Genomic DNA, 12,525 nt, shown 5'->3' with positions numbered 1-12,525 from the left:
GATAAGTCTTTTGTTTGGATCGTATGGGTCGATAGGCTCCTCAAGAACCAAGATCGAACGTGATCCATAAATTTGGCGACAAGGTCCTCGGACCTGTCTCTCGTTGGGATCATATGGGTCGATAGGTTCCTCAAGAACCAAGATCAAACATGATTCAATAACTTGACAACAAGGTCCTAGGACCTATCTCTCTTTTGGATTGTATGGGTCGATAGGTCCATTAAGGACCAGAATCGAACATGATCCGATAACTTGACGACAAGGTCCTATGACCTGTCTCTTGTTTGGATCATATGGGCCGATAGGCTCCTCAAGAACCAAGATCGAACAAGATCAATAATTTCGTGACAAGGTCCTCGGACCAGTCTCTTGTTTGGATCTTATGGGTCGATAGGTCCCTCAAGGACCAGAATCAAACATGATCCGATGGGGTTGACAGGTCTACAGGACAAGTCCCTCGTTGAAAGAAATTTAAAGAATTAAGTAAAACTTAAGAAATTAAATTCATTCATTCATTGAAGCACAATGGCTGTGTTGATGCTAAAACTTCATGCTTACAAAAGACCCCCACCTCATGTCTCTCAAAATGTAAACTCAGGATGGAAGCAACCAAACCCGTTCTTGCCCCTTGCACCAAAAGTCTCACAAGGCAATTACACACACCCAATCATGAACCTTGCGAATCTCGTGAGACATAGCCTCACCTACGGAGCGCCTTGTACCTCGCGATGGTTGTGAAAAGTAGCACCAAAGGAGTGCCTTTCACCTCACGAAGGTTGTGGCCTCGTGTCAAGGGTAGCGCCTCGGGAGAGAAGGAGGCACCTCACACCCCAGAAGGCGCCCCACGAAGATGGTGGCCTCACACCTCAGAGGGCGCCTCGCGAAGATGGTGGCCTGGAGTCTTGGATGGCGCCTCGTGAAGGGGTGGCCTTGCACCTTAAATGGCGCCTCGCGAAGGGGTGGCCTTGCGCCTCATAGGGCACCTCACAAAGTTGGTGGCCTCGCACCTCAGATGGTGCCTCACGAAGGGGTGGCCTCGCGCCTCAGAGGGCGCCTCGCAAAGATGGTGGCATCATGCCTCGGATGGCACCTCGCAAAGGGGCGGCCTCGCACCTCAGATGGCGCCTCGTGAAGGGCTGGCCTCGCACCTCATAGGGCGCCTTATGAAGTTGGTGGCCTCGCGCCTCGGATGGCGCCTCGCGAAGGGGTGGCCTTGCGCCTCAAAAGGCGCCTAGCGAAGTTGGTGGCCTCGTGCCTCAGAGGGCGCCTCGTGAAGTTGGTGGCCTCGCACCTCGGATGGCGCCTCGTGAAGGGGCAGCCTCGCACCTCAAAGGGAGCCTCGCGAAGACGGTAGCCTCACGCCTCAGATGGCGCTTCGCGAAGGGGTGGCCTCACGCATAAAACATCACGTGAAGCTTCTCACACCTTGCACCCCTTAACAAACTAGCATGTCCATCATTTATTGAGCCTCTTTGAAATATGAGCCTCACTGACAAGGCCCTACCCTACTTTTGAGGGTAGGTGTCACTAGTAAAGCTTACCTCCCATATGTATCCTTTCCAGTCAATAAGTAATCTGATACTTAGAAAAATATAAAGGGGCTAGATCAACATGTACATCTTCGAAAGGTGAAAACATCCACTAGGGGCAGGGTACACGTATAGGTACGGAATGTACGTACCAATCAAGAGGTGTTTGGATACAGGGACAACACCCACACCAAACAAGTAGTGGGGGTACGACATGGTACCAAGGTAGGAGTACTTTTGCAGACCCCTGACACGTATTGAAGCTGACCTCCACTCCTCCAACACCACAACCACCCGCACCACTATGCCTGGTGTCACTTCTCTGACACTCGTACTAAATAAGTAGTGGAGGCACCCCCACAGACCCTGACTATGTACCGTAGCCGACACCACGACCTTCTGCACCACTACTACTTGTGCCACCACACTAACGACGTACCCATGTACCATATGGTCCCCCAGGACCACAATGTATCATAAGCCATTAGAGATTCACTATAAATTGTTCCGGACCCCTCAAACAAAGGGGTTGGAAAATTCTTGTAAAACCAGATTGATCTAAGGGAAATAGATGAGTTTTCTTTCCATTTTCTATTTCCTATTTGCAATTTTCCTTTAAGTTTCTATACGTTCATTTGTGTTCATTATATTTTAATTTAAGTTTCTGAGTTTTCCATCCACATTCCGTTGACAAGTTCTTACCGTCAACAATTTGGCGTCGTCTGTGGGAAGGATAAGTGCCAAGCCACTGTTCTTCCATCGATTCCGGTAGCAAAGATGCCGAGATGCTCTAAGCTGTTGAGAGAACCACGGGAGGTTGAGGTACACCTCGATGGAGATCAACTGAAGGCCTCCATGAAGAATCCTTCGCCACTTGAAAATGTGCATGCATCGAAGGACCCAGGGGTTCCTGAAGGTGAAATGGAGGCCTCGTCCCCGACCGTCCCACCTGATGAGCATCGTCTGAGGTCAGCGGCAGCCCCCACGAGAGACGCCAGCGAGTTCCCGCCCCCAAAGCTGCCATAGGTGCCGAACTCTGGTCAGCAAGATCCGGGCTCATCCATGCGCAGGCCCGACAAGAATCCTCGAGTCCATTCCGTGAGCTCGAGTTCTAGGTCCCGATTTTACGAAGAGGAGATACGCGAACTGCACCGGAAGAACCAAAGGCTAGAAACCACCTTAAAAAACATGCAAGAGGTGTTGAATGGCTTGTTACAAGGAAAATCGAACATATCTCTTCCTAGGTGAAAAGAGAAAGGACAAGAGGGGGTAGAAACCACGGTCCCAGTGGACGATGGGAGGACTCGACTCTCCACCAGTAATACCCCCTGAACAAAGCAGCGCGAACGTCGCCCAAGAGGCCAGAGCAGAAGAACAACGTTGACCCTTGTAACAAAGTCGAGGTCACTTCAAGGAAAACACCCTTAGACTTACGGGAAGAACTCAACAAAAAAAAAGGCAGGCAAAAGGACTACACCTCCTATGGAGCCTCGGGAAGACAAAGGAAAGGGAAACACTAACCTGTCCATGTTGAGAGACTCCTTGAATAAGAGGAGACAAGACCTAGACACAGAAATGAGGAGCCTCCGAAGTAAGATAATCACCACATTTGGAGGACAAGCCGTCGATGACGAGTTCGACCATGATTCGCTCTTCACTAAGGAAATTCAAGCCATCCGGCTCCCAGCCAACTTCAAGGAGCCTCATATGAACCCATATGAAGGAAATACGGATCCAAAGTACCATTTGGACACATTTAATGATATGATGAAATTAAGGGGAATTAGTAGCGGGGCTAGATGCCATTGCTTTGCTGCCAAGTTGAAAGGACCTGCGTACAAATGGTTCAAAAGACTCCGGCCATGGTCCATCAGGTCTTGGCAACAATTTTTTGATGAATTTCTTCAGCAACATCACGCCGTGCGTGATTACACAATGCCAGGCACCAGCCTCGCTAACGTAAAACAAAGAGAAAATGAGAGTCTAAAGAGCTACACCCACAGGTTCAATATGGAGGCAGCCAAGGTAGGGAGCTTGACTCATAGGGAGCTAAAAATGGCCATCACGCCCAGAGGCTGTCCTTCCAATAGAAATGAAGATTAACTCCATCCGCATACAAGCATATGATGACCAGGCTAACATCGCAGCATTAGCCGGAAATTTGGACCTGTTGGAAGCAAGGAGAGAAATGGCACAACTGAGGCTGGCAACATATCAAAAATGAGCCGCAAGATACTATAATTCAAGGGTATGAGAGAGGGCATTCAGAGTTGGATACCTTGTGTTAAGGAAAGTCCTGCCCAACACTCGAGACCCGAGTGTGGGTGTGTTAGGGGAAAACTAGGAAGGGCCCTACCAAGCTACCCAGGTTGTGCCCCCTAACACCTACAAGCTTGCACGCTTGGATGATACCATGGTACCCAGAGCATGGAATGCAAAACATCTAAAGAAATATTATCAGTAAGACCTCCATGTTGAGGCACGAATGTTATTGTTCTATCTAGCATGCAAGTTAAATGTAATAGCTATAAGTTCAACTTGGACTCCTTAATATGTAGTAAGAACGAAGTCACATTAAATTACCATGTACTTCACCTGTTTCCAATGCATATGATGTGACATTAGATGAATATGTAGTAAAGATTCTTGTTTAAGCAAAATGATTATCAAAATGCGTGAATAGAATGATCAAAGTGCCTGTCGAGATAAATCTCGCCAACCACTTGGGGGGCAGAGTATATAGCAGAAAAAATGGGTCCTTAATGAGACCCTTATATCTTAAACGAGACCCTCATATCCTAAAAAAGACCCCTTACAAATAAAGAAGAAGACCTGGTAAGACATCACTTGATTTCACGAGGATTAGCTACCCTTATGAACATCAAGGAGGTCAAAAGGTCCTACAAAAAAAAAGAGCCTCCTAATAAAGGCAGATGCTTCCACTAGAGGAAATGCCTCAGGAAGAGCACCCACCAATAAGCCACCAAACTGTCTAGTGTTTAACGCCCAAATCGTGACAACCACTAAGTGGTGGTTGTAGTATAATCGAGCGTTCGATCCACAAGGAGGTAACCTAAAATCAAAAGATTAGTAGAAAATAACACAAAAAAAATTAGTAACAAGAAATAAATAAAAAATGGAAATAAAAAGATATTTGAGATTTTGGTGTTGTCTTTTTGATGAAATGATAAAATGAGATAAGTGAAATAAAAGTAAGATGTAATCAAGAGTTTGAGAAATGGAAAGGTTTCAAGAATCATCCATTTTCTTGTTTAGTTACTTACTTACTTTATTTACAAAAATATACAAGTAAATAGTTCAAATCCCAACATTTACTTGGAAAATCTAACATTAAAGTCCATATTCTTTTCTAACAAAAGTCCATTTGAGTTATAAAGTTCTTTACTTTAAAAGCACAATGTTAATCTTATGAAAAATCTAAAAATGACAAAATACCCAAAGGCAATAATGCAATAGAAGATTAGACATAAAATTATGTATCAATGTTACTTTTACTAATTTGAAGCACATAGAAAGAGCATGACTAATCCTATATACTATTAGCATAAGTAAATAAAGATAACAAGATAGAGATGGAGATGAAAGAACATAAATAACTCAAATATATTACATTAAGAACATAGTAAATCAAAGTAGAAAAATAACAACACTAGCATATGGAATCATCCCTAACCTTCCTAGGAAGATTAGGCCATTATGCTCATGATTCTCACAAAATTCTAAGAAGAAAATATGAGAAGAAAGTGAGTAGAAATTTTGCTATAGTTTCTTTACTCTAAAAATTACATAGAAATTGTGAAGGAAGAGTTCCTATTTATAGAGGGAGAAAAGGACTAAAAAGAAATTAAACAATAATTTGGGATTTACAAAATAAATCTGAAATATTAATAATAAAATATGATTTTGAAAAAAATCAAATCTTATTATAAATATTAACCTAGTTATTTTGGTGTGTGGTCAAAGTGCTCTTTTTCTAAAATGCCACAAAGTATGAACTTTAAAGCTCAAAATAGAAATTTGCAAGGCCCAATACCCACAAAATATGGGTTGAAGGTGGCTGGTGGCAGAAGTGGGTTTTGACCCATTCCCAGCCAATGAGGAGGTGCCATGTGGCGCTGGCTGGGAGAAGAAAAGGCTGGCTGAAGTTGCTTGGGTGCTGGGCTTGCTGGGTTGAGAGGTTGGCTTTGGGCCTTGTTGCTGCGTTGTTGAATGTTGAAGGAGGCAAGCTAGGCCACTGGGTGTGAGTTGCTGAAAGGTGTGTTGGGCCTAGGCCTATTGGAAGGTTGGGCTCGGGTTGGAGGAAGCTTCAGTGTGCTACATTGGGCGCATGGCTGAAAAAGGGCAAGGCTGGGACGCGTGCCACGAGGCAGTTGGTTAGCAGGCTGGCAGCGTCAGGTGGCTCGGCTCGGCTTCAGTGGGCTGGGGAGGAAAATGGGCCTGGGCTGGGTCCTTTGGATTCTTGGCCCTTTTCTTTTCAATTTTTCCAATTTTCTTTTATTTGTTTCAGATTTAATTCTTTCTTTCTCTTTTCATTTCAAAGTGACAAAATAAAACTTTAATTCCTACAAAATAACAATAAATTAAATCATAATCACATATTTTCATTTATAAAATAAATCATATTAATTTTCATGAAAATATTAATTAAAACTTCATTTATTTTGACAATTAAAATCAATAAATGTTGTTGCGTTGCTGAATGTTGAAGGAGGCAAGCTGGGTCGCCGGGTGTGAGTTGCTGAAAGGTGTGTTGGGCCTAGGCCTGCTGGAAGGTTGGGCTCGGGTTGGAGGAAGCTTCGGTGTGCTACATTGGGCGCATGGATGAAGGGGGCAAGGCTGGGACGCGTGGCGCGAGGCGGTTGGTTGGCAGGCTGGCAGCGTCAGGTGGCTCGACTTGGCTTCAGTGGGCTGGGGAGGAAAATGGGCCTCGGCTGGGTCCTTTGGATTCTTGGCCCTTTTCTTTTCAATTTTGCCAATTTTCTTCTATTTGTTTCAGATTTAATTCTTTATTTCTCTTTTCATTTCAAAGGGCCAAAATACAACTTTAATTCCTACAAAATAACAATAAATTAAATCATAATCAAATATTTTCACTTATAAAAAAAATCATATTAATTTCCATGAAAATATTAATTAAAACTTAATTTATTTTGACAATTAAAATCAACAAATGTGCATTTTTCACTACTAATCATCTAGCCAAAAAGGGTCCTAAAAGGGACCCTTGCAAAAATAGTACTGTGAATAATGACGAAAAGGACGTTTCTCGCAAGAAATAATAAGTGCGCGCAAAAGTATATAAAACGATAACTAGAACCCAAAGGGTCAACATATCCTCATGGATACAATCAAGAGGCACCAAAGAGAGACCTATCGAACCCCTTCTTATGGGCTCGAAAGGACCTCAAGCATGATAAATAAAAAAGTAAATATAAAAAAGAGAACCTATTGAACCCCATTTTGCGGGCTCAAAAGGACCTCAAACATAGAGGAACAAAAGAAAATAATCACACACACACACACATATATATATATACAGAAAAAAGGAGTCGCGATAATGTCACAGGACTAACAAAAGTTCCAATTTTTTTTAATGATAAGCTCAAATGAGCATACTGCCAAATTGAATTAAAAGATAAGCTCACAGAAGCAGAATCTTAGGGCCTCCTGCCGCAGGCATTCCACTCAGCCACCCTGGCAACGGCGTGCTCACCAAAGGAGGAGAAATCGAAGTTAAGATTTTTCCTCCATACTCCACAGAGGGCGCGCTCTGTGGATTTGTACTCGATATTAGCCAAATTCACCTCTAAGAAAGTGACCCTCTCCTGCAACATTGCGATTTTGGCTTCTGCTCCACTAAGATCGGCCTCTAGGTGAGCAACCTTCTCCTGCAGCATCACGGCCTTGGCATTCGCCCTCTTCTTCTTTTTCGACGATGAAGAGGCTTTCACCAGGGCCTTCTCAAGCTTAAGCTTGGTGTCAGTAAGTTCACTTTCGAGCCCCTAAACCTTGATCGTTAGACGGTCCCTTTCGGCATTCGACGAGGAGAGGTCCTGCACCGAGTTGGCAAAGCGTTTGGCCACTGTATAAGTCTGCACAAGAAAAATAATAATAATGATGATAAAAAAATGGAGGGGGGGGGGGGGTAAGGCCAATGTAAGATGCATGAACTCACCCAAGTGCCGGAGCGCACAAGAGTCTCCCCAAGCTCTGACATGGAAAAATTCTCGAGAATTCTCCAATTAGTCTTAGGAAGACCCTCGACAACCCGAGTATATCATTTCCCATAAGAGGTTTCCATATGACCCACCCAAGGTGCCTCCTCCGTGTCAAGGGTAGTGCCTAACTAGGTAGGGACAGATGACCCGATCACCGAAGGAGGAGGGGGCGCAGGAATATTAGGAAAATGAGCCCCGATGAATCAGGATTGAGGGAAGCATGAGGGAGAGCATTGTAGTCCTCAGAAAAGGGACAGACGAAGCCCCTCAGCAAGGCCTATTGACCGTGGGAGTGAGAGGCCATGTCTTGGTCTATAGGGGCCAAAGGAGGGCATCCCCTGGGAGACAGAGATGACCGGCGAGGTCGCCTGTGTTCTGGGGAAACCTCCTCGGGCACCCACTCTACATCGCCTCCATCAGAGTGATGCTCAACTAGAGGCGCCTTCTTCCTTTGCTTGGAAATGTGCCACAACGCATCAGGATCTGAAACCACAAACAAGTTGAAGCAGTCCAGGTTTGCCACGGTGAAGAGGCGAGCGACCATTTTCAGGGCGGGGTTGGCATCGAGGATTTTGTCCACTGGGGATGCCTCCGATTGGGGAATGTCAGGGTCACCCAACTCCTCTACAAAATCAACACAATTGCAAATGTAAGCATTAGCTCCAGAATAACCAATTCAAAGCAAAAGGACGACAAACTTGAAGCACTTACTTGGGGACGAGCGAAAGCGTTCGCGTACGTAGAGGGGACCTTTTACGAAGAAAAAATCTTGCTTCCAGGACCCCGGGTTTGAAACAAAACCCTCTATGAGGGAGTTGGCCTTCTGTAAGAAATAAAATCCTTTGGATTTTGGGGTTGGCATGAGGTTATACATAAAGTGCACCTCCTGGGCCGTAGGAGCGCACTGGTTGAGCTCAATGAATGCCATGTATAGGCAACTTAGGGTCAACCAGCTGTTAGGTGCCAGTTGGAGCGAGGCAAGGTCAAAGTGATTAAGTATCGCGATAAAAAACAAGTGCAGAGGAATGGTCCCACCTGCTTTCAGGATATGCTCGCTCATGGACAATCACCCCTGAGGGGGATTATTGGCTCGACAGGTATTGGAAGGAACAAAAAATTGGTATTCCTTGCCAATGCGGTATTTCATAGATAGATCCAACAGCCGGTTCTCTAACACATTGGACAGAATGGAGGACACTAGTAAAGAACCATAATCTTGTGCCTCAGAAGCCATCCATTGCCGTACTCTCTTTTCCATAACTGCAAAACCAAAAGAAAAGGGTGAGGTAGAAACTGGGCACATTACCCTCCATTTTTTCTTCCTAGCAAGGGTCTTCCACCGAGGCACTGAGTGTGAGAGCACTAAGCAAGGGTGGATCAAAAACAAGGGTTGAGGGGAACCCAGGATGAACCCATGACAATCATAAGGGGAAAACGAGGCAGGAGGTTTAGGCAGGAGATTCCCTCCATGAACTCCAACTCCATCTACAGATCTAAAAGGGTCACCCTAAGGTTGAAGCTTGAGCACCTTGTTATTGTATTGGGGTTAGTTCTCTCTACAACTTTTTTATTGTTGTTGATTGTTTGAATCATTGTGTTGATTTCTAGAATGCTTGAGATTTTAGGGTTTGTCCCAAAATTTGTTCTTTATGCTTGGAAAAGATTTAGCTTTTTGATCCTGTTTGATTTTGTAGTATTCTCATGGGCCTGTTTGTGGGTCTATCTTTTGAATATAATTGATTTTAATTATTTTGGTAGTTTTGAGTGCTAGTGTTTATTTTCCATTTGATTGTTGGTACTATTTTGAAGAAATTGACCGCTGGTGCTACACCATTTTTATTTGTAAAAGTTGACTGTGGGTGCTTTTTCACTTTTGTTTGTTAAAAATTGACTGTGGGTGCTCTCTCATTTCCATTGGAAAAAATTGACTGTGGGTGTTTAATCATTAGTTTTGGATTTTCTATATGTGATGTCTGATCACAGAAGTTGATTGCTCTTTAACATATGTTAATTTGCTTAGGTTGACTCAAGCAAAATATGTCCAAGTTCAAGTATTGAACTGTCACTAGTGGTGAATGTAGAGTTTTGAATTGATGAATCTAGACTTTGCTATAGAGCGGAGTTCTCACGCTATGGGATATACGGACAATGCCGTGGAGAACAATGAGAGTTTTTTTGTCAAATTGTCTGATTGAGGATGTTGAGAGTGATGGGATCCCAATGGGGGTTCCATTTGACCGAGTTACTCTTGTGCAAAAAATTGATTGTGACAAAATAGATATGGGCGCAACACTTTTTGGGAGTGGAGAGGAGCCAGAGACAATAGGTTTCATGATTGGTCCATCAGGTGGTGAACATTATGAATGTCAGGTCGAGTGCTCCGGTCGTCCTACTGGGTTCCTTAACGTAAACCCTGAATGCACCTTAACAAGTAGAGATTTGCAAAACTAGAGAGTTGCTTATAATATACCTTCAAATGTGGAAATGAGATTGCCTAAATCTTATGAGAGGGCTGACTGGGATATGGGAGATTGGGTGTGTCTTTACAAGGAAGCTTTTGATTGTGGATTTCGGTTCCCTTTCACTCCTTTGGTGGCCGAGGTACTTAGTCTCTATGAAATATCACCTGGGCAACTTATGCCAAATAGTTGGAGACTGCTCCTAGGCCTTGAGCACTTTATTGAAAGGTTTGGTATTATAGTGGATCCCATAATTTTTAGGAAACGTTATTATGCTAAAGAACACGATAGAGAGAAGGGTCGAGTACAATTCATTTGTCGCTCTAGCAAAAACCATTTGTAACCAGTTTGACTAAGGCTGTTGATTCTGCCTGGAAGGAAGCATATTGCTTCTTTAGAGGTAGTGGTTTGTTTGAGCCAGGGGTTGAACGAAGTTTTCCATTCTCTTGGCGGATCTTGAGTGAGTGTTGAATTGTGTGCTTTTATTGTGACGAATACATATGCTTTACCAATGTTGACGTACCGTTTTTGGTGCAGATGCAGACCTTGGTGCTCAACCTTACATGGACGAGCTAGTTGATCAAATTATTGAGGATATTGAATCTATAAAAGAGGAGCATCGTAATTTCAGAAAGTTTCTTCCCAAAGATTGTCGGCGAAAATCACAAGACAGTTACGACGAAGGTATCTCTGAACTTCAATCCCTTGAACACATTCACATCCTTGTTCTGACTTGAGAACTTGAGGAGGTTGGAATTGAGTTTATTGTTTTGACTCACTTGACCAAAGAGCAACGTATGTTTGTAGACAAGATGTCTCAAAAAAGAGTGATCAAAATACCCAAAGCTAGTGATGCTATGGCTAAAGCTAAACTGACAATAGCTAAGAGGCCAAAGACAAGTGGGTCCCAACAAGTTTCCGAGATTGACTTTTCTGATATTCCGCTGACCCAATCTTCTTTGGGTACATGTACTACTATCAAGAGGAAAGTTGACTTTCTTGACCCAGAGGTCCCTGATGAGACTGTCCTACGAATTCCTCATACAGTGTCGGTTTACTCGAACCCTACATCGATTGAAGGACATGTAAGTGGACTACTTCATCCTGCTGATCGAGAACGATTGAATGATCTTGGTCGAGTTGGGGCTGCCAACTATGGAGTAGCTGAGGCTTACAAGGTAAGGATGTTGTTTATTGTGTGTAATTCTTTTAGCTCTTTTTAAACTTGGTTGTAATGTATGTAGATTCTTCAAGCCATGATTTACATTCGAGAAGATTATCCTGTTTGGAGAAGAAGAATAGAATTTTGGCCAATAATAATGCTTCCCTGAAGCTAGAGATTGAGAAGCATGTAGAGAAAGAGAGCCAATCTAAAGATCTCATTAAATCTCTAAAGGATGAGCTTAAGAAGGTGAAGCAAGAGCTGAATAATGAGAAGAAAAAGGCAGAGGACCTTGCCTTTGATTTTGAGCAGGTTGCTTTGACTGCTGTTATCAAGACTCGTGGAGAACTAATGATCGAGTACAAGGAAGGAAGATATAATGACTGGGATGTGGAAGGTGAGATAGAAACTTACTATGCCCACATGGGTTTGGATGTTGAGAGTGAAGGAGCTGAACAATTTGAAGATGCTTCTGTTGTGAATATCGAAGAAGCGGCTGCCGAGATCCATGATCTTGGTACTACAAAGGATCGTGAAAGACCTCATACAAATGCTTAGTTTCATTTCATGTTTTGCTTAATGGTTCATGTATCTGAGTGTTTTGATAATTGACATTTGCCTTGTACAAGTCCCCTTTTTGAATTCATCTTTTGTATTGTTTGCCTAGCGGGGTTCGATGACTGCTAGAAGAAATATTTTTCTATTTATGGTGTTCTAAATGAGTGTTAAAATTTCTCCTTATATTTTTGAATTTGAATGATTGATAAACATTTTGAATGATTGACAGACATAGTAGTAATTTTAACAAATGTAATATTTGAAGAGAATAGATAAGTGTATAGTTTAGTTTGAGTTGTGCATACCATAGGTTACCATAGATCATTGTCATAAGCTGAGGGTAGTTCAGACTCTAATTGTTTTTTGCAAGATTTCTTTATTTCTTCGACTTTGATAACGTCTATAATCCTTACTCCCCAGTTTGAGTGTGAGTGATGAAGTTGGTCACAGTCAAACACTTTCGTCTAGATTGAAGGTAACACTTTAGTATTTGGGAGCATGCGCTTGTGTGAACATGATTTCTTGAGGTCCCGTCTAATGATGGAGACATTGGAAGAAATGAACTTGTGACTGTCGGA

At 43.2% G+C, this 12,525-nt stretch overlaps 1 protein-coding gene across 1 annotated transcript; it reads left to right on the top strand.

Annotated features, from left to right (window-relative positions):
- Positions 1 to 10,780: 10,780 nt before the first annotated feature.
- LOC133815391 (uncharacterized) lies at positions 10,781 to 11,803 on the top strand. Its single transcript, XM_062248238.1, has 3 exons — positions 10,781 to 10,911; positions 11,035 to 11,405; positions 11,472 to 11,803. Exons 1-3 carry the CDS (start codon positions 10,791 to 10,793, stop codon positions 11,556 to 11,558), a joined length of 579 nt encoding a protein of 192 aa, XP_062104222.1. The 5' UTR covers positions 10,781 to 10,790; the 3' UTR covers positions 11,559 to 11,803.
- Positions 11,804 to 12,525: the final 722 nt, after the last annotated feature.

The sequence above is a fragment of the Humulus lupulus genome, chromosome 1, assembly GCF_963169125.1.
Source record: "Humulus lupulus chromosome 1, drHumLupu1.1, whole genome shotgun sequence".
Taxonomy (NCBI): Eukaryota; Viridiplantae; Streptophyta; class Magnoliopsida; order Rosales; family Cannabaceae; genus Humulus; species Humulus lupulus.
The sequence above is the reverse complement of the archived record's forward strand: the minus strand, read 5'-3'. Positions and strand labels throughout refer to the sequence as shown.